The following is a 22,953-nucleotide window of genomic DNA, read 5'->3' as shown; positions in this document are numbered from 1 at the left end:
GCTGAACCACATGGGTGATTAGTGATGGGAAGGAAGGGTTTTATTTCTTTAACAAACACTAAGGTTATAAAAATGAAAGGTAAGCTACTATAAATGTATATAGGGATTCAGTTAGAGAAGGTTGGAAACTGATATTTGCAAATTAAATATTTGCTAGCAGAATCTCCTCTTCATCCTATCAACTTATTGGTTTGGGTTAAAAGTTTCCCTGAGATTCTCTTTGCCTTACCTCGTGTGGGTCCTCACAAACTGAGAGAACTAGTCATTACATACCAAGTTGTCTTTAAGGTTATTTTTGTTTGTTTTTAGCTCAGAGTTCAGAGCCATTATATTGTATTTTGTGCAGCCTCTCAATAACCTTAATTAAAATAGCCTCTCTCCACCAGAAGGTGAAAGGGAACAGTCAAGCTGTCTCTGAGGGGTTGGTAAATAGCTGAAGAGGCAGAGTAAAGATCGGAGTAAAGATCGGAGTTTGTCTTCTTTTCCTTAAGACTACTTTACGAAATAAAGACATAAAAATGGGATTAAGAGGCCCTGAAACGTGTTTGAAATTATTCTCCCTTGTCATACAGATGCTGTGATGCCAAACATTCCTCTTCATCCGAAAACACCCTCCTGACTACTAATCACCCACATGGTACAACAAGAGCACAAGCACAGGGCTGTCACTTGAACCTGTCACAGCCAACACAGTCCACACCCAGACACACACATTCCCACGTGTGCAAAAACCGTGTGGTGCGAATGTTTCTCTTGTGGGATTTAAATTTCTTACAGAGAAACCCACCATCTTAAGTTTTCTCTGGATCTTTTGATTTTTCACGGGGAGGAAGAGAGTCAGGGGAATGCTGTTAGGCACCTACAACTGGTTCTCTGTACTAGCACAGCCAGGTCCGTCCCCTGCCTAGATGTTGAACCTCTGTAGTGCTAGAATAGAGCTTTAATCCTGCTCTATTGGGATCTCTGGGCAGAAAGGTCTGGCAGGGAGCAGCAAGTATCCAGCCATATGCAGAGGCCATAAGTGGCTGGTACCAGCTCCAGCTTCCTCTGCCGTTGATTTTTCTCTCCAGGCTGGATTCAAACAAGGGCCCTACTTGAGTCTGGAGTCAGTTCCCATCTACGATGGGCCATTCTGAGTGCTATCTAGTTAGTCAGTGGTGCAATTTAAATACTAAAATACACCTTCAAGACCAACTGGGTGTCTTGAAGCCAACTACCTCCACTGGATCTTAAGAAAGAGGACATTACTGCAATTCAACAAAGCTGAATGTGTGAAGCAAGGGGTCAGGTAGGGTGGAAGAGACAGAGAGGCAAAGCCTAGTCACTGCCTTCAAGGAAGTGTCTTGCCAGGAGTAAAGAGATAGTCATACACTGACTATAAATCAGGGCAGAGGGGGATAAGAACTGACCGGAGGTTAGGGAGAGGGACAGAGGAAGGCCTCTGGCTAGGGGAATTGTCACGGATGAGACAGTACTTGAGCCAAGCCTACCTACTTAACCTGGCCTCATACTTCTCAGCCTCCCAGCCGATGCTCTAGACCTCAACAGGGAAATTGACTAAGTTTTCCTCTTGGCTCCCAGCTCTCCAGCAGGATGGGACCTTCAGCTCTTCTGTCCCAGCAGCTTTCACCTCATACATGCCCATGTCTTTCATTCCAGGCTCTATTAAGAACCAGAGCTCAGAATCTCCAGCATCCCTCCCATCGCTGGACTTCCCCTGCAACCACGGACAAGTGTACACCCTTCTACCCTCTCTCATCTCAGGGACCCCATCTCAGAGGTGGAAACTTGGCCTATCCCTTCCCTGGTTTGGGGCACCAGTGTTTACAAGGCTTTGGGGGGTCCAAAGACAGGAAAGAGAGAAGGACATTGTAACTTCAGAACCATGACGGGTTTCTTTACAAAGTTCAAGTCACGACAGGGAAATCTGGAAACAGGAGAAACAGGCCTTCTTGGACTCTTCCCTTGTGATGGAGAGGAGAGGGCTGGGTTGTTCTGAACCACCAACAGACAGAAGAAGGGGGAGTAACAGACAGACAGACACAGTTAACTGACTACAAGGGCGGGAGGAAATGGGAACCTGAGGCTTTCTTGGTTCTGGGATTCGGAGGCCTTTAGAGTGAGAGATAATGGAGATGCAGGCATCAGGCCTTGGACGGTGGAGGTGCGGGGTTAAGTGCAGCTGGATACACTGAAGCATGTCCTGCTCCCACCCTCCCCCAAGTTAAAAAGGCATGAAACCTTGGTGTCATCGTCAAATATTTTATCCCGTTACTAAAATGAGCCTATGTCCACCAACACGTTCTCTAAAGTAGCTCACATCTCATGCCTCTTTCCATTCCTACTGCTTCCAATTGAGTTCATGTCGTCATCATCACAGGTCTGAACTGGATCCCTATATCCAGTCTTCACCCCATCCCACGCATCTTATACACTCTTGCCAGATTAATCTTCTAAAGAACAATCTGGGCACTTTAATGTGTGTAACTGGTGCTCTTTTGTGTATTTCCCCTTTCAAGGCCAGGGCTATATCCTTTCTCCCTTTTCACTACTAGCACATAACACAGAACTATGCACATAGCAAATGTTTAATACGTGTGTCTAGAGTAAATATATAAATGCCATGGACATAATAGTTTCTGATAATTAAATCTCAGCAGAGAAAATACATATTTACACCTGGTTTCAGGGTCTCATGGAAGTTGAGAGAGGTCTAGGCAACTTCCATTTTTGAAGCTGTCAGTTTATTAAAATCTGAAGAAATAACTAAAAGAGTAATTCAAAAAATTATGTTTTAAATGTTTACATCTAACCAATGCTCTCAATGCATAAAAATATAGAGCTTAATAAAACTGTGCTACTCCTAGAGTAATTGCAGCACTTTTAATCCTAGTGGGTCACTTACTGGAGTTGCGGCCAGTAATGGGACTCAAATTTGGAAGACTCAAATTGTCTTCTTTCAATTCTGTCAGAGTATTTCTGTGACTCTGAGAATTGTTTAATTCAGAGACAAGCTCAAAAGTCTAAATGCAAGGCTCTGATGAACGTGAGACCTGGGACAAGTGACCTTCCATTGGCTTCATACCATTACACGCTCTACTCAGTTTATACTTTTGCGCTTTTCCATTTTTGTCAGCAGAACATGAGGAGAGTGGCCTGATACTGATGAATGTACTCTGTCAGTCATTCAAGAAAAATTCCACTACGTGCCAGAGGCTGTGCTAGGGGTTAGATATATAGGGAGAATCAGAGCAGATGTGGTCTTTGAACTCACAGAACTCATAGTCTAGAGGGGGGTATAGGCAATAAACAATCGTAGAGTTAGAAATAGATTTTAATCCTGTGAAGAAGTGAAAGTAAGGCAACTTGTGGGAAAATAGGGAGTGGGAGGGAGTGGAGGAAAGAACACATACCTCAGATAGGGTGGTGAGGGAGACCTTTCTGAGGAGATGACACTTTAGCAGGGACATTAAGGCTGCAAAGGAGCCTGGGATGGCAAAGGAAAAGGAAAAGCATTCCAGGCTGAGGGAATAGCATGTGTGAAGGTACCAAGGCAGGCAAAGTCAGGGATACTGAAGGAACCAAGAGAGAAGCTAGAGTAGATGGAGTGTGATGAGCTTTTCCGGATAAGGCCTCTTAACTGAGTCCATGTTAACAGGGTCCTCTGGGTTTGTGCCACATGGTGGCCTGGCTGGGAGGTGAGGCCGACAGCTGACAGAAGCAGACTGTGGCAGTATTACACAGGCCTTAACAGACCTGATAAGGAGTTTGTGGTGTGGAAATTGACATTTTTATAAAGCTAAAGTATTTTAAAGGAAATCTGAGAAGACTTAAAAAAAAAAAAAACAGATTGAACTTTCATTTGGGGACATGAATCAGGAAATGGATTAGATGGCCTTTCAAGGTTCCTTCTATTTTGAGGATCCAGGGATTTTCATATATTTGGAGTCCTCTCATATATTTGGAGACCTCTAAAATGTTCTGGTATTGAAAAGTTCTAAAAAAAAAAAAAAAAAAAAAAAGATCCACATTCCCAGGATATTAGGTCATTATACAAAAGGGATTTCATCCAAATTGAAAGGAATTAACAGGAATTTTGGAGGGTTCTAATAGTAACTGAGCTAACCAGAAACAGAATGCAAACATGCTCGATCTTGGAAGAACAAAGGAAAGTCATCCTGACCAGAAACATTCTTAGAAGATGGAGCAAAGCTCATCTTTAGGACATTCCAAAAGGCGGTGGTGGGAGCCACACATATCCAAGCTGAAGAGGCCAGATGACAGCGAGACTTCCGATGCAAATGTCATGGCTAAAGCTGTGCCAATCGCCATGACAGTGGGGAGGCCTTAACTGGGAGTCTAAGCTTTGTATGCTCTGGGCTGAGCAGGTGCCCAGGGAACTTTGGGACAAGTGATAACAGCTGCAGGAGGGAAGCAGTAAGAAAGAAAGTGACAGCAGTGAGAAAGTAAAGATCATAATGAGAAAGAAGGGAACAGAAATAATAACTAGCAGAGCAGACTGCTTAGAGCCATCTCAGCAAAGAGTACCCTCCCTCTCCCCAAATATGGTATGAAAAATGCTACTTAAAAAAGAATGTTAAAAATGTTCTGGAGCATCAAGGAAATTTCATTCATTTTGCCCGCTCTGTCAGTAAAAAGGCTTTGTGTGTGCGTGTGTGTTTATAACACACACCCTAAAGAACTTTAGGTTTATAACACAAACCTATAACACAACCTAACACACGACCCTAAAGAATTAGAAGACCACACCCTTCTTATTATGGAAAGACCATGAGTCAAAGACATGTATTTCTAGACATAACCCATGAAACTAGGTCAGCAGTAATTTAGATAAGAATGTCTGAAATGTGAAATGATGCAAATTATCAGCATTAGGTCAAATGCAGCTGGAAAGAGTTTAGTTTTCTTATGGTAGTCAATTATTACCAAACTTGGTTTTGGCCATCAGAAGAGAAAATTGAATTGCATGACTCCAAAACTAGAATAAGTCTAAATGTAAAATGCATTTTACAGGGATAATTCCTTCCCTCTCTCTTTTTAGTTTTCTTTTTCCTTCTACCCAATTTCTACAAACCAGTGGTGAAGACGTCTACAGTTTTTAGTTTTAAATGAAGTCTATTTTTTGATATGCAGGTTACTTATACATTTTCCTAGGATAAACATTGTAATAATTATAGTGATATGATTGCCATCAATTCATTAGAATTATGGCAGCATCCTCAGACCTATAATCTAATAAGAACACAGTACTATCACTCTGTATTGATGGAACCCAGATCAGAAAAATTAACATGCAGAGTCAAACCAGATAGGAGACAATTTCAGTGGAGACCCCAGCTGAAGGCCCTACTTACTGAATTACTGAAAGGATTTTATCATGAGTTTGCACCACTGCACAAACTCCACGGCAGCATCAGACCGAGCTCCAGTTATATTTAAGTCTTAAATCTGAAGAGAAATCCTAATGATAAAATCTGAGGATTTCTTCTAAAGCAAATGGCAAACAACCATCCATTTCCTCACAGAGGAATATTTTAGGTAAAGCTCTCTAATTCAGAATTGGAAATGATGCTAAAATAGCTTTCTGAAAAAATTAAATTATAAACTGTCATATTCCATCCTACTTAATGTGAATGAGCAGAGCCTCTAGGATAAACTTGATTAACATAAAAAAAGGGTAAAATCTTATTTCTGTTTCTAGAGAACAAATAGAAAAGATGTTAAAAAAAAAAAAAATAACCCCAAACTGTGCTTGTACTTTCCAAATAACAGCACACACTATTCCTCCAGCTATCACTCAAGCAAATATTTTCATTTTAAAGAAAGCTGCTTTCTGGGTCTCTTTTCCTGAAGTCTCTTATTGAGAGTGAATTTTTATATACAGTGATTCAGAACTGGCTGCTTAGCCTCAAAGCCACCTGTATGCATCTGAGTCTTGGGAGAGGCAGGTCTCGATGATGATGATGATGATGATGATGATGATGATGATGATAGCAGCACTGAAAGCAAAATAGCAGCTCAGGGTGTGGAGCAGGTGCTAGATGCAGGCCTGTGCAAAGTACATGTGATGCACATGTTATCATCTTATTCTCAAAACCACCTATCACCGTTCCCCTCCCACAAGACGAAACAGAAACAGACGAAGGCTACATAACGTGTCCAATATCACACTTGTAGGTAAAGCTAGTTCATTGGACCCCAGAGCCCTTGCTTTTTAATCACTGCACTGTATTATTTCTCTACTGCGCAAGAGCACAGAGCATCCAGCCCATGGAAAGAGAGTGACAATGGGCCTGGGTACTCTGGAGACCTTGCAAAGCCTGGAGATGGACGAAGACCTCCAGCCACTGTGTGGACTCTACAGAGAGCCTGTGTGTGACCGCTAGGCTAGGTCAGAGGCACGGAGAATCAACTCCATAGCACTACGAGAGCAGCACGGAAGAGTGGGTAAAAACTTGGGCTCTGGTGTTGTTTGAACCGGGGTTCAAACCCTGACCTGGGTGCTTACCAATATATGACTTTGTTTCTTAATCTCCCTGACTTAAGTTTCTTCTTCTGTGAGATGAAAACGATAATAAGATCCATCTCACACAAAGTTGTGAGCAATAATAAAATAATACACATGAAGCTCTTAGATAGTCCTTGACATGGTAAGTCTTAGCAATGTTAACTATTGTTGTTATGAACTAAGTACAGACTAAGCAGTGCTCAGGAACCTAACAGGAATATAGGAAGCATCAAGCTTTCCCATATTCATGTCTCTGATACCTAATGGACATGTGACAGGTTACAGGCTCCTCGGCTAGTCAATGCTACTGCTGCCAAGAGAAGGGAACAGGGTGGTGTTCGCCTTGCATCCAGAAAGGAAGGGGGCATTACTGACCGAGCTGATGAGGTTGTTGGCTCTGTGACTTGGCGCTGTACACGGACGCCATGGGCACAGTTCTCCCGGTCCCCTGTCTGGGTCGAGAGGGGAATGTCAGGGGAGGTGTGGCTGATCTTCATGGAGGAGTCTGGACAAGGGGTGGGAGGGTCTAGGAAGCCCTCACTGTTCTCCTGCTCGTTGGTCTCTGTGTCCATATAGTTAAGAGGCTCCTGGTTGTTGTCTTTGCTACCAGAGAACAGGCCTCGTTCTCGCCACGGAACCCAGCAGAGTTTCCAAGACACGAAGAGAGACACGCCAAAGAGGGCGAGGCCACAGGCAGTGACCACAAGGGTCAGCAGGCTCACTGAGATATCTGCAAAGAAGCAAAGATCAAAGGTCAGTGGGATTGCTCCTCCCGTGCCCACCCACTGCACGGTGCGGGCAGAGAGACCCTCTCATCCATGCATCCGTCAGGAGTGATGGCAGAAGGCCAGGCTGGGCATGCTGCTGGGTCACCCGACTCTGAGGCAGGGGCAATGAGGACTCAGGTACGAGTGCAGAGGGTGTAACATGCAGGCACGAACCCGCATCCCCCACATCGGCAGGCGGACTCCCAACCACTGCGCCACCAGGGAAGCCCAAGTAACATCTTTTTAAAACGAGAAATTAGAGTGCTTTTTCCCCCCTCTTTTTGATAGGAACTTTCAACGGTCTAAGCAAAATGAAGCTCAAGTCTTCCCAAAGCCTCAAGAAAACCCACCACCTGGTGGTCAGGTGCCCAGGACCCGGGGACAATGGTCATAGTTTGGGTTTCCCCAGTAGCAGAACTGAGACAAGTATTCAAGGGCAAGAGGTTTATTTAGAAGGTGAAGAAAACACATGTAGGGAAGTAGGGAAGTGATCCAGGGGAGTAAGAAAGCAGCCAGTAAGGGGGGCTTTATCAAGCCAGTTACCACAGTGGGAGGCCAGAGGTTAAGCTGCCAGGGAGGTTCCACACTCTAGAGACCAGGGGACTGTGGGTTATTTATAACATCAACCCCTTCAGTCATTGATTTGAGGGCAGCTCTCAAGGGGCATTTCGAACCTGCAGCATGGGTGGCAAAGTAAGTTTCTGTGGCCAGAAAATTCCCACATTTCAAATAAATGCAGGGCTGGCCTTGGAGGTCAGCAGGCACGTGCTCAAGTGTTAATGGAGTGGGGTTTTGGTGGGGGTAACAACATCTGCTACGTGGACCGCAGCCCCATGGCCTCAGCTAGGGTCCATGGCAGTGCAGTGTCCAGTGGCTGTGCACCCAACTCTCAGAACAAAGCCCAACCCTCTTGAGGCTTCCACTCCACCCTACAGTAGAGCCAGGGAAGCTGAGGCATCGACCTGAACTCATTCCTGGCACTGTGGTGCTATAAACTCCTCCCTTTAAAGGACACCCCTAACAGCCCTTGCTGGGCTCCATCACATCCTGGAGCCCCAAGGATTCTCCCCAGGTTCTGCCTTTACTGTCCATCATTAACACTTGTATTGCTTCAGCCAGAGTTTTCTGGCTGTCCATTACATGCCAGGGACTGTGCCAGGCTTTGGAGACACAATGGAGAACGTGATAGACACACTCCTACCTTCACAGACTCATATTCTGGTGAAGGAGAAAATTAGGACTCAGTTACTTAATAGTCACAATTTCAACAATCCACAGCACACCAACAATCCATGACATGAGGCAGGTTGCATCTCTGCTGAGGCATGCACATGAATCCCTCCTGCAGGTCACTTACCTACGGAGTCAAGCTGACCCCCTACTGTCCGTGTGCTTTTCAAAATGACTCTGAAGGTACTTGATCATTCTTATGAAATGATAAAACAATTTCTTCATGAAGAATTGCTCTTGACAGAAAGCCAGCTGCCAGGGCTGGTGATGGATCTATCGTATCTCCTCTATGCCTCCCAATCAATCTTTGCCCTTGTGGCGAAACAATATTATGTTTCTGTTTGGAGACATGGGGGTTCCAACTTCAACATGGGTAACTGAGCTCAAAATCTTTGCTTATCCCATTTCTCTCCTTAAATATCACTGAAATGGGATATGCAAGCTATATGACTATGGAAAACAAGTCCAGGTACCTTCTATCCATCGGTGAACGAGTAATGCTGAGGAATTTCTGGGATTGTTTTAAAGGAAAAGTCAATCAGGGCTGAACACTTAACACAGGCAAATGAAGGGACACTGAGGGAAAAATGAAAATTAACAATCTCGGGCTTCCCTGGTGGCGCGGTGGTTGAGGGTCCGCCTGCCAATGAAGGGGACGCGGGTTCGTGCCCCGGTCCGGGAGGATCCCACATGCCACGGAGCGGCTGGGCCCGTGAGCCGTGGCCGCTGGGCCTGCGTGTCCGGAGCCTGTGCTCCGCAACGGGGGAGGCCACAGCAGTGAGAGGCCCGCGTACAGCAAAGAAAAAAAAAAAAACTAACAATCTCAGGTGCAGAGCAGAAAGGGCAGGGATGGGGGACAAGGAACAGAGTCAGCAGGGGCAAAGTACAGGGCCCCAGAAATCACACCTAATGGAGCCCCAACTTCAGGTGGGGGAGAGCACAGTTTGGCCACAGGCTCCATGTGGTTCTAAGAGCTCACAGAGCAGGATGGAAAATTTGTCGGTGAAAACTTCCATGACAGGTGGTAGTACTGGGGGCACAGGGAAGCAGGAGGCCCCTCCCAGTTAATCAGGCTGCCACAGCAAACATCGGCCCCCACCTCCTCCAACGAGAGCGCCACAACACAGCGAAACCCCTTAATACGTTCCGTAATCCAAAGAGAGGCAAAACCCCCCTCCCTACATCCTGTTAATCACTTCAGCACTGTCCTGACACAGACACCACTAGGAGAATAGCATAAGCTGGAGGAGGCACACAGCAGAAGGCAGTAAGGTTTAGGAGTGTGACGTGATAATTACGTACTATCATTTACCAAATATTCACTCTTCCACACCACAGTGCCCCCTCCAAGGAAGGAGCGTAAATCCAAATCCCCTGATGTTGGTCTTGGCCACGTGACTTGCTCCGGTCAATGAAATATGAGTAGATGTGGCCCATGCCACCTAGGACCAGAGGACTCCTGGGCTCCCGCCTTCTGCTGTGAGAAGAAGAGGTCTTAAATAGGGCTGATATTTCAGCCTGGGTGCCATCAAGGAAGGCTTGTGGCATAGGCCCGAAGCCCAGAATGAGGAGCACACTTAAAGCTGACACACGGACTGGGGCAGGGCAGAAACTGACCCACAGATCCATGAGCGAAACGTAAATAGTTGCTGTTTTATTTAAGTCACTAGGGTCTCAAAGGCGGTTGTCACCATGGCAAAAAGTTGACTAATAAACATGACCATATAATTTATTGTCCAAGACTAAGATACTTTTAAGAGGGAAAAGAGGCAATATCAACAATCACATCAACAAGAGACTTTACCCAGGACTGTCCAGGACTACGGGCACCCTGTATTTAGAATCCCACCTGAGCTGTGGCCTCATCGGCTTGGTACAACATGGCCTCTCAGGGTTTACTTGGCGTTGGCAACATGCTAAATAAGGTAAATCCTGGGCCCACTTCTGCTAGTAACCGTAGGGCCCTGACCCAGCTCAAGAATGATTCCAGCTTGTTAGCTGACTCCCAGCTCACACACCCAAAAAACGCCTTGCTCCCAAGTCCAGTCATGGGGGATCCATGAGAGCAGGGGTCTGTCTGGTCTGAGCAGGCATTCAGTGCACATCTGATGCAGCCCACCAGAGGGCCCTGTGGCCACTTCTGTGTTTACTGTGAGTTAAGGCTGTGGCCTGTAAACTCCAGGAGCCGCTAGTCACATTCATAGTCATGATAAATGTTTGTACATAGAGTTACTACAGAAAATGTCTGGCAAATAGCAAGAAGGCCTTTTCCTCATTCACACAAAGGGGCCGTGTAGGTGAGCAGGGGGCCAGGGAGCACCTGCCAGGGGAAACCAACAGCGACCCACACAGCCGCACCAACCACTAAGCGTAATCGTCGGAACTTCTGCTTGCAAACAGCTCAGGGTGCCCTCTGCACACTCTATTTGTACTTTTCTCTTTTTTCAGAAAGAATTACTAGAAAGTGCCTTCAGAGTCACTAAGGCCACACGTACCACCCACCTCAGACCCACAGCCTCAGGAGAGGGAGTGGGAGAATCCACTGAGAATCACAAAATAGCTTTATTTAGAAAAGGAGTTCTTGCTTAAGTTAGGTGGTAGGTACATGGCCAATTGTCTTATTACTGATCTTTAAACTACATGTATGCTATACATATATATGTATATGTATATTCTTTGGCATTTATGTATATTTTACAATAAAAATGGGAAAAAACCCAGCACACAGCGACATCAAAAAGTTATTATTCTAAAGATATTTTTCTGAAGAATAGAAAAGTGTAATTGGTCCTTCTGTCAAAGAGGCAAGAGAATAACCAGCTGGTGATTCGGGGATGAAAGGAGGCAAATGGTAACCCAGTTGTGATCCAGATTCCCAGAGTGGTTGCTGGTTGGGGGTGACAGTGCATGAAACCGTACCCAGAGCTGCCATGGAGAACATCCCTCCAGGGAAGATGCGGAGTGGGGTGCCTGATTGTCAGAACCCTTTTCTGCTGGCTACTAGCCCTCACCACAGGACATAATGTACTGCAGCACTATCCCTGGACACCAGACACAAGACACCATGACACCCCTAGACCCAGCAGACACCCAGCTGGACACCTATGATTCCAAGGGATCCCTGCAAGCCTTAAGACTTGTTCTGGAATGACCAATATTCCTGCCCAAGGAGCACAAAGCTTGAGCGCCTACACTGCATATGGACAGAGGAACAGTAGTTGCCCCGCTGAACTGTGAAGCAACAGGAGGAGTTTATAAACTGATGACAACAAAATCACAGGACAAACGGGCCAAATCAGCAACTTGAAAGAGGCTAACCAATCAAGCTGAGTCATCAGAATAAATGGCACTTGACATAAATTAATGCGAGAGGCAAATGAATTCCTATACTCAGTGAGATGTTTAAAATAGTGGCTAAGAGGGAGAAGCATGGTTGCAGCAGTACCCAGAATCCGACATGCCTGAGGTCTCATGTGGTCTAACTAAAAAAAGGAGACTGTACTCCTAGAACTCCACAGCCAGCCACATTATCACAAGAAGAAAGGAACGGCATTTTCAGCCATCAGTGACTCAGAAAATATACCATTCACCTACCCTTTCCAGCAATACAAGCTACGGAAATTCTCCAAATAAATAAAAATTCATGTCAGAATAGAGAACCCAAGAAGGGAAGGGTTTTCTAGATAAGATACATACTTACATACTGTGTATCAGAAGAATTAGTGATAAGCAAAGAAGATAGTAAAAAGTGTATTAAATCTGAATAATTGCTGGTTTTGAGGTTATGACGTTTAACGGAACTGTTAAGGAAAGCAACACTTAAAAGAGCAAAGGAATGGTAACTATACACATAAATTCCAACAATTTCAAGAAAACGTGGGAGATGGAAAGAGGAAGAAGGAAAAACAAATGAAATGGCCTCTACATTGTTAGCAGGGAGCGATGACAGATACTTTAACTCGATGTTGATAAGGAAATATAGGTGCAAATATGTATATAAAATATTTAAGGGAGACTGTGATTCCTAACGGTGCATATGCATATATATCTATCCATATATATCCTCTCTTTCCTGACACCCTGCCCCCATTAAATAATATGAGACAAATAAAAAGTATAAACAATCACAAAGAAAATAGCATGGGATGATCAGCAAACAAGGTTTTAAATTTTTTTTTCTCAAAGACAGTATGTGGATGGAGCTGTGGCAGAGGATGCCACAGGCCGCCCCCCCCCAGAAAAATGCAGAGGGAGATACACCTGAGGGGCAGGCAACCTGGCCCCCTAAACTCATACAGGCTCAGGACACAGACATGTCCAATGTCGTAGCAGCTAAGACTAAGATGTTGAGCTGAAAACGAGGGCGGTGACTGAAAATCTTCACCAAATACTGTCCAGTCCGGTTAGGGAGAAACCAAGGCAACTAGTATGAGAACTAGTGCCCAACAGTAGAATCCTCCATATTCTTGAAAAAAAAATGGAATCCCTTATAATCCCCTTTAAGTAAACACTCCCTCATAGATACACAGCCTTATGGTCAGCTTTCCTACTGCCTCATTATTAAATATGACTAAATTGCAAAGAATCACCAGCCATATAGAGAAATCTTACAGCAACATTAACATATAGAAGCAAAAAAAAAAAAAAAAATGTTCCCAGAGGAAACAGAGAGAACTCAGGAAGGAAACAGGAACTTTTAAAACATTTCATTCACAGGAAATTTCCACAATGTATTTCCATAAAATAAGGGTGGACTACTAGTAAATGGGATGGAGAATAAAATAAGACAAGCCTTCATAGGGACAAAATAGCATGATTGCTAAAACAAATAAAAAATTCAAAAGAGGGTAAAGTCAGGGAACATGTACCTGAATATGAACCAAAGATTCAGGAAACTTAGGCAAAATAAATACGAGCTATACAATATGTACCCAGGAAGTCTAATAACTAAGTTTTCCAGAAGGTGAGGACACAGAAAGTGAAGGTAAAAATCATCAATTAAAAAAAAATTCCCTAGAATGGAGGACAAATTGATAGGGGTCCACCGAGCACCTAGAGTAAAATAACCCTACCTTAGGCCCATCATTGTGAAATTTCTAAACATAAAAATCAGAGAAAAATCACAAAAGCTTAAGAGAACAAAAATAATATGAACTCAAAGACATTGCAACCATACCGGAATTGGACTTAACAAATAGATAATGGAATAATGCCTGCAAACTTCTGAGGAAAAATTACGATCAAGTTAGAATTCTATACCCAAACACACTATCAATCAAGTGTGAGGGCCAAAAAAGTCACTTTCAGACTTAAAAGAAGTCAGAAAGATTACTCTCCAGGCACCTATCATAGGAAGTTATTTGAGGATGAATGTGTGAGATTAAAATGAGATAGAACACTCCCTCTTGCGAGAGCACCGGAATCACAAATAACTGCTGAACAATCATTGACAGGAAGACACTGGAACTCACCAAAAAAGAGACCCCACATCCAAAGACAAAGGAGAAGCTGCAGTGAGTTGGTAAGAGGAGCGCAATCACAATAAAATCAAATCCCATAACTGCTGGGTGGGTGACTCACAGACTGGAGAACACTTATACCACAGAAGTCCACACACTGGAGTGAAGGTTCTGAGGCCCACGTCAGGCTTCCCAACCTGGGGGTCCGGCAAAGGGATGAGGAATTCCTAGAGAATCAGACTTTGAAGGCTAGCGGGATTTGATTGCAGGACTTTGACAGTACTGGGGGAAAGAGAGACTCCACTCTTGGAGGGCACACACAGAGTAGTGCGCACATCAGAACCCAGGGGAAGGAGCAGTGACCCCACAGGAGACTGAGCCACACCTACCTGCTAGTGTTGGAGGGTCTCCTGCAGAGGTGGGGGGTGGCTGTAGCTCACCGTGGGGACAAGGACAATGGAAGCAGAAGTTCTGGGACGTATTCTTGGTGTGAGCCCTCCCAGAGTCTGCCATTAGCCCCAGCAAACAGCCAAAGAGCCCAGGAAGGCTCCAGTGCTGGGTCACCTTACGCCAAACAACCAACAGGGAGGGAACCCAGCCTCACCCATTAGCAGACAAGCAGATTAAAGTTTTACTGAGCTCTGCCCACCACAGCAACACCCAGGTACACCAGTACCTCCCATCAGGAAGCTTGCACAGCCTCTGAGATAGCCTCATCCACCACAGGGTAGACAGCAGAAGCAAGAAGAACTACAATTCTGCAGCCTGTGGAATGAAAACCACATTCGCAGAAAGACAGACAAAATGAAAAGGCAGAGGACTAGGTACCAGATGAAGGAACGAGATAAACCCCAGAAAAAAAATAAATGAAGTGGAGATAGGCAACCTTCCAGAAAAAGAATTCAAAATAATGATTGTGAAGATGGTCCAGGACCTCGAAAAAAGAATGGAGGCAAAGATCGAGAAGATGCAAGAAATGTTTAACAAAGACCTAGAAGAATTAAAGAACAAACAAACAGAGATGAACAATACAATAACTGAAATGAAAACTACACTAGAAGGAATCAATAGCAGAATAACTGAGGCAGAAGAACAGGTAAGTGACCTGGAAGACAGAATGGTGGAATTCACTGCCATGCAACAGAATAAAGAAAAAAGAATGAAAAGAAATGAAGACAGCCTAAGAGACCTCTGGGACAACATTGAACGCAACAACATTCGTATTATAGGGGTCCCAGAAGGAAAAGAGAGAGAACAAGGACCCGAGAAAATGTTTGAAGAGATTATAGTCGGAAATGTCCCTAACATGGGAAAGGAAATAGCCACACAAGTCCAGGAAGCACAGAGAGTCCCAGGCAGGATAAACCCGAGGAGAAACACACTGAGACACATAGTAATCAAACTGACAAAAATTAAAGACAAAGAAAAATTACTGAAAGCAACAAGGGAAAAATGACAAGTAACATACAAGGGAACTCCCATAAGGTTAACAGCAGAAACTCTACAAACCAGAAAGAAGTGGAATGATATATTTATAGTGATGAAAGGGAAGAACTTACAACCAAGATTACTCTACCCAGCAAGGATCTCATTCAGATTTGACGGAGAAATCAAAAGCTTTACAGACAAGCAAAAGCTAAGAGAATTGAGCTCCACCAAACCAGCTTTACAACAAATGCTAAAGGAACTTCTCTAGGCAGGAAACACAAGAGAAGGAAAAGACCTACAAGAACAAATCCATAAAAATTAAGAAAATGGTAATAGGAACATACATATCGATAATTACCTTAAAAGTGAATGGATTAAATGCTCCAACCAAAAGACACAGGCTTGCTGAATGGATACAAAAACAAGACCCATATATATGCTGTCTACAAGAGACCCACTTCAGACCTAGGGACACATACAGACTGAAAGTGAGGGGATGGAAAAAGATTCCATGCAAATGGAAATCAAAATAAAGCTGGAGTAGCAGTACTCATATCAGATAAAATAGATTTTAAAATAAAGAATGGTACAAGAGACAAGAAAGGACACTACATAATGATCAAGGGATCAATACAAGAAGAACATATACAATTATAAATATATGCACCCAACATAGGATCACCTGAATACATAATGCAACTGCTAACAGCTATAAAAGAGGAAATCGACAGTAACACAATAATAGTGGGGGACTTTTAACACCTCACTTACACCAACAGACAGATCATCCAGACAGAAAATTAATAAGGAGACATAAGCTTTAAATGACACAATAAACCAGATAGATTTAATTGATATTTATAGGATATTCCACCCAAAAACAGTAGATTACACTTTCTTCTCAACTGCACATGGAACATTCTCCAGGACAGATCACATCTTAGGTCACAAATCAAGCCTTGGTAAATTTAAGAAAACTGAAATCATATCAAGAATCTTTTCTGACCACAACACTATGAGATTAGAAATCAATTATAGGGGAAAAAACATAAAAAATACAAACACATGGAGGCTAAACAATACGTTACTTAATAACTAAGAGATCACTGAAGAAATCAAAGAGCAAATCAAGAAATACCTAGAGACAAATGACAATGAAAACAGCGAGCCATAATCTATGGGATGCAGCAAAAGCAGTTTTAAGTTGATAGCAATAAAATCCTACCTCAAGAAACAAGAAAAAATCTCAAATAAACAATCAAGACTTACACCTAAGAGAACTAGAGAAAGAAGAACAAACAAAACCCAAAGTTAGTAGAAGGAAAGAAATCATAAAGATCAGAGCAGAAATAAATGAAATAGAAACAAAGAAAACAATAGCAAAGATCAATAAAACTAAGAGCTGGTTCTTTGAGAAGATAAAATTGATATACCTGGGCTTCCTTGGTGGCGCAGTGGTTGAGTCCGCCTGCTGATGCAGGGGACATGGGTTCGTGCCCTGGCCTGGGAATATCCCACATGCCGTGGAGCGGGTGGGCCCGTGAGCCATGGCCACTGAGCCTGCATGTCCGGAGCCTGTGCTCCACAACGGGAGAGGCCACAACAGTGAGAGGCCCGTGTACCGCAAATGAAAAAAAAAAAAAAATTGATAAACCTTTAGCCAGACTCATCAAGAAAAAGAGGGAGAAGACTCAAATGAATAAAATTAGAAATGAAAGAGGAAAAGTTACAACGGACAACGCAGAAATACAAAGCATCCTAAGATATTACTACAAGCAACTCCACGCCAATAAAATGGACAACCTGGAAGAAATGGACAAAATCTTAGAAAGGTATAACCTTCTGAACTAGGAAGAAATAGAAAATATGAACAGACCAATCACAAGTAATGAAATTGAAACTGTGATGATTAAAAATCTTCCAACAAACAAAAGTCCAGGACCAGATGGCTTCACAGGTGAATTCTATCAAACATTTAGAGAAGAGCTAGCACCCATCCTTCTCAAACTCTTGCAAAAATTGCAGAGGAAGGAACACTCCCAAACTCATTCTACGAGGCCACTATTACCCTGATACCAAAACCAGACAGAGATACTACAAAAAAAGAAAATTACAGACCAATATCACTGATGAATACAGATGCAAATATCCTCAACAAAATACTAGCAAACAGAATCCAACAACACATTAAAAGGATCATACACCATGACCAAGTGGGATTTATCCCAGGGATGCAAGGATTCTTCAATATATGCAAATCAATCAATGTGATATACCATATTAACAAATTGAAGAATAAAAACCATATGATCATCTCAATAGATGTGGAAAAAGATTTTGAGAAAATTCAACACCGATCTAGGATAAAAACTCTCCAGAAAGTGGGCATAGAGGGAACCGACCTCAACATAATAAAGGCCATATATGACAAACCCACAGCAAACATCATTCTCAGTGGTGAAAAACTGAAAGCATTTCCTCTAAGATCAGGAACAAGACAAGGATGTCCACTCTCACCACTATTATTCAACATAGTTTTGGAAGTCCTAGCCTCGGCAATCAGAGAAGAAAAAGAAATAAAAGGAATACAAATTGGAAAAGAAGAAGTAAAACTGTCACTGTTTGCAAATGACATGACACTATACAAAGAGGATCCTAAAGATGCCACCAGAAAACTACTGGAGCTAAGCAATGAATCTGGTAAAGTTGCAGGATACAAAATTAATGCACAGAAACTCTTGCATTCCTACACACTAACAACAAAAGATCAGAAAGAGAAATTAAGGAAACAATCCCATTCACCATTGCAACAAAAAGAATAAAATATATAGGTATAAACTTACCTAAGGAGGTAAAAGACCTGTAGTCAGAAAACTATAAGACACTGATGAAAGAAATCAAAGGTGACACAAACAGATGGAGAGATATACCATGATCTTGGATTGGAAGAATCAACATTGTGAAAATGACTATACTACCCAAAGCAATCTACAGATTCAATGCAATCCCTAACAAACTACCAATGGCATTTTTCACAGAACTAGAACAAAAAATCTTAAAGTTTGTATGGAGACACAAAAGACCCCAAATAGCCAAAGCAGTCTTGAGGGGAAAAAATGGAGCTGGAGGAATCAGACTCCCTGACTTCAGACTATACTACAAAGCTACATTAATCAAGACAATATGGTACTGGCACAAAAACAGAAATATAAATCAATGGAACAGGATAGAAAGCCCAGATATAAACCCACGCACCTATGGTCAACTAATCTATGACAAAGGAGGCAAGGATATACAATGGAGAAAAGACAGTCTCTTCAAAAGTGATGCTGGGAAAACTGGACATGTAAAAGAATGAAATTAGAACCCTCCCTAACACCATACACAAAAATAAACTCAAATGGATTAAAGACCTAAATTTAAGACCAGACACTATAAAACTCTTAGAGAAAAACAAAGGAAGAACACTCTTTGACATAAATCACAGCAAGATCTTTTTTGATCCACCTTCTACAGTAATGGAAATAAAAACAGAAATAAACAAATGGGACCTAATGAAACTTAAAAGCTTTTCCACAGCAAAGGAAACTACAAACAAGAAGAAAACACAACCCTCAGAATGGGGAAAAATATTTGCAAACGAAGCAACAGACAAAGGATTAAACTCCAAAATACAGGGAGGGAGGGAGGGAGACGCAAGAGGGAAGAGATATGGGAACATATGTATATGTAACTGATTCACTTTGTTATAAAGCAGAAACTAACACACCATTGTAAAGCAATTATACTCCAATAAAGATGTAAAAAAAGAAAAAAAAACCTCCAAAATATATAAACAGCTCATGCAGCTCAATATCAAAAAAACAAACAACCCAATCAGAAAATGGGCAGAAGACCTAAATAAACATCTCTCCAAAGAAGACATACAGATGGCAAGAGGCACATGAAAAGCTGCTCAACATCACTAATTATTAGAGAAATGCAAATCAAAACTACAATGAGGTGTCACCTCACACTGGTTAAAATGGTCATCATCAGAAAATCTACAAACAAAAGATGCTGGAGAGGGTGTGGAGAAAAGGAAACCCTCTTGCGCTGCTGGTGGGAATGTAAATTGATACAGCCACTATGGAGAACAGTATGGAGGTTCCTTAAAAAAGTAAAAATAGAATTACCATATGATCCAGCAATCCCACTACTGGGCATATGCCCTGAGAAAACCATAATTCAAAGACACATGCACCCCAATGTTCACTGCAGCACTATTTACAATAGCCAGGTCATGGAAGCAACCTAAATGCACATTGTCAGATGAACAGATAAAGAAGATGAGGTACATATATACAATGGAATATTACTCAGCCATCAAAAGGAATGAAATTGGGGCTTTTGTAGAGACGTGGATGGATCTAGAGACTGTCATACAGAGTGAAATAAGTCTGAAAGAGAAAAACAAATATCATATATTAATGCATATATATGGAATCTAGAAAAATGGTACAGATGAACCGGTTTGCAGGCAGAAATAGAGACACAGATGTAGAGAATAAACGTATGGACACCAAGGCAGGGAAGCGGCGGGTGGGGGGTGGGGGTGTGATGAATTGGGAGATTGGGATTGACATGTATCCACTCATGTGTATACAACTGATGACTAATAAGAACCTGCTGTATAAGAAATAAATAAAATAAAATTCAAAAATTAAAAATAAAATGAGATAGAAGACATAGTGTACAGGGAAAATTGCACTCCTCTCAGAAGACCAGTGAAGGAAGTCCCTGCAAGAAAGCTGAGCGGCAGGCCTGGAGAGGAGCCAGTGCAGCCTAGAACAGGAAAACTGCGTTCTAGAAAGGAGTCCTCCTCAGATAAAAAGGATTTGAAAAGATAAAAATGACAAGATGAAGGGTTTAGTTTTTAATAACATCATCAATTGTCTTAAAATAGCATAAAAAGAGAGAGAAATTAGGAATTCCAGGAGGAAATTTTTTAAAGGAAAAATCATCATAGTATTATTTTTCACATATACCTCAACAAAGTATACCTCTTGATTCTGCACTAAATAAAATTTTATGTTCATAATAACACAGACACCATTTATTGATTCTCAACTCTTAGAATCAAGCAATAGATGAAGCATGGAGGACTTAAGTATAGTTGTAGAAGAGAGTGGAAATGTTTCCAACTTTGACAGTTTAAAATTAATAAAAATGATGTCAAAAATTAAGAAGTAGAAAGAGGAGAGAAGCTGAAGAGAAGGTTACAGGTTGCCTTCCAAAATGAGGGAACAAGAGAAATTGTCTATAGTTGATAGATAATATCAATATATATATAGATGCGTTTATAAAATTGAAATATGATTTAAACTATATTAGTTTCAGATGTACAGCACAGTTATTCAATATTTTTATAGACTGTACTCTGTATATTGCTGTTTTATGCTAAAATTATTTTTACATTAAAAGCCATGTGGAGATAGAGCAAACCATTTCTGTTGGGATGAAAACAGAAGGGACTTTCACTTCTGTGTTAAGTTTGTACAATGAGCTATAGTATTACTGAGAAAAAAATGAAAAACATTTTGGAAGCTGCTATAGTACATGAAGTATATGTGGTTTAGCACATTCAGGTGAACTTGGGTCCGTAATCCCCAAACATTGCTGAAAACAGTCCTTATTTAATGCTGCTCCTTGTTTGTGAGGAACAAAAAGAATAAAAATCATGATAGTCATTATAATAATGATAATCTCAGTTCCCCAGCACAGTTTTCCTTCCAAGTCAAACCCATAAAAGACATCCACTCTTGTTTGCTCATCTCTGTTCAGACTTTGAGATTTATGAACAAAATATCAACAGACCGACACAGGCTATCAACTTTTTACTTTGCTAATACAGACTTAAAAACATGTAACTCTTTACTACCGTGCTCATTTCATATAAGAAAAGTTGTTTTAACAGCAAATGGCATTCCCTTAAAATACTATATTGAGCTTTATGAATAAAACCATTATACTGTCCTTATTTTGTCAATTGCTTCAGAGTTGTGAGAACCTTGTCCTGGATAAATAAGGAAGCAAAAATTGGGAACCACTGTCCTAGTCCCCTGGATGTCAGTCCTGCCCCACTTCTACTTCTTACAGCAACAATATAGCTTAGGGCAAAACAGGAAAATAGAAGACATTTTTGATTCCCATCCCAGCCTTCCTGTCCTGAGCTCTCCCCCTTCAACTGCTCTTCCAACCCTGTGATGTCCCAGAAGACTGGAATTCTCAAAGGGATTATGTTGGAACCTAAAGATTTGGTGTCTGTGTCTAGTCCTTTCACGGCCACAGGAAACTTAATGGTGACAGCAGAGAGGAGCAGTGTGGATGCTCAGAATGAATCAAGGTGTTTCCAGGGCAGCCAAAGTAAACCTGGAATCACAACTGAGGAGGGAAGCAAAAAAGATCAGAGCTGGAAAAGTGGTGCTGAGCATTGAGAGTGAGGTGGATGGGACATGAAAAGGGAGAGGAAACTCATTGTCAGAAGCTGGGATGATAGGAACTGGTTTAAAAGAATGGTCAAAATGAAGTAAGGCCAGTGGCTCAAGATCACTGATATGTTCATTAACATATGACTTATTTTTTTGCAAAAGTCTTTGAGGCAGCTTTAAAATATAATGCAGCACAATAGGAGAAACTTTCCAAGGAAATCAGGGACAAAGAAAAATAAAATTAAAATGAAGGTGAAGGGCTTCCCTGGTGGCGCAGTGGTTGAGAGTCCGCCTGCCGATGCAGGGGACACGGGTTCGTGCCCCGGTCTGGGAAGATCCCACATGCCGCGGAGCGGCTGGGCCCGTGAGCCATGGCCGCTGAGCCTGCGCGTCTGGAGCCTGTGCTCCGCAATGGGAGAGGCCACAGCGGTGCGAGGCCCGCGTACCGCAAAAAAAAAAAAAAAACTACACAATTAAGAAAATTTATGAGACAAGGAAAATCTGGACCAGAAATGTAATGCTGTTAGAGATGATTATTTACTTTTAGATACGATAATTGTGTTGTGGTTATGTTGTATAGATATGGAAACATTCAAATGATATCATGCCTGGAATTTGCTTCAAATTATAGATGAAACAAGATTGACCATGGGTTAATACTTGTTGAAGCTGAATAATGAGTACATGGGGCTTATTATACTATTATCTCTACTTCTGAATATGTTTGACAATTTCTTAACACAAAACAAAACATGTTTTGGTTGGGGAAAAATGTTGATTTCTGACTTCAGTCTTAAGACATTCTTATTTAATATGTCTTGGGTGACAGTCCATTAATCTCCATTTTTAACAAGCATCTCAGATCTCAGATTTATCTGATGCCGATGGTCTATAGAGAACACTGACTAAACAAGAGCAAGTAAACATTATATATATGAGTTCAGAACACAAGATGCTCTCCTGATCCTAAAACAATTGTGTCTTGAGGGCCTAAAAAAAGACAACACCGGGAAATTTAGTTAGACAATCAGGTTATGGAGAACTTGAAGATATCACATGGTACCTTGTAG

At 42.1% G+C, this 22,953-nt stretch overlaps 1 protein-coding gene across 1 annotated transcript in view; it reads right to left on the bottom strand.

Annotated features, from left to right (window-relative positions):
• SYT9 (synaptotagmin 9) overlaps nucleotides 1–22,953 on the bottom strand; it is a 157,052-nt gene that overhangs the window by 90,155 nt on the left and 43,944 nt on the right. The window contains exon 2 of the mRNA XM_007459868.1: nucleotides 6,905–7,259. Coding sequence (XP_007459930.1) covers nucleotides 6,905–7,259 — 355 coding nt within the window. The remainder of the gene's footprint in view (nucleotides 1–6,904; nucleotides 7,260–22,953) is intronic.

The sequence above is a fragment of the Lipotes vexillifer genome, unplaced genomic scaffold (genome assembly GCF_000442215.2).
Source record: "Lipotes vexillifer unplaced genomic scaffold, Lipotes_vexillifer_v1.1 scaffold61, whole genome shotgun sequence".
Classification (NCBI taxonomy): Eukaryota; Metazoa; Chordata; class Mammalia; order Artiodactyla; family Lipotidae; genus Lipotes; species Lipotes vexillifer.
This window is presented reverse-complemented; position numbering and strand designations above follow the sequence as displayed.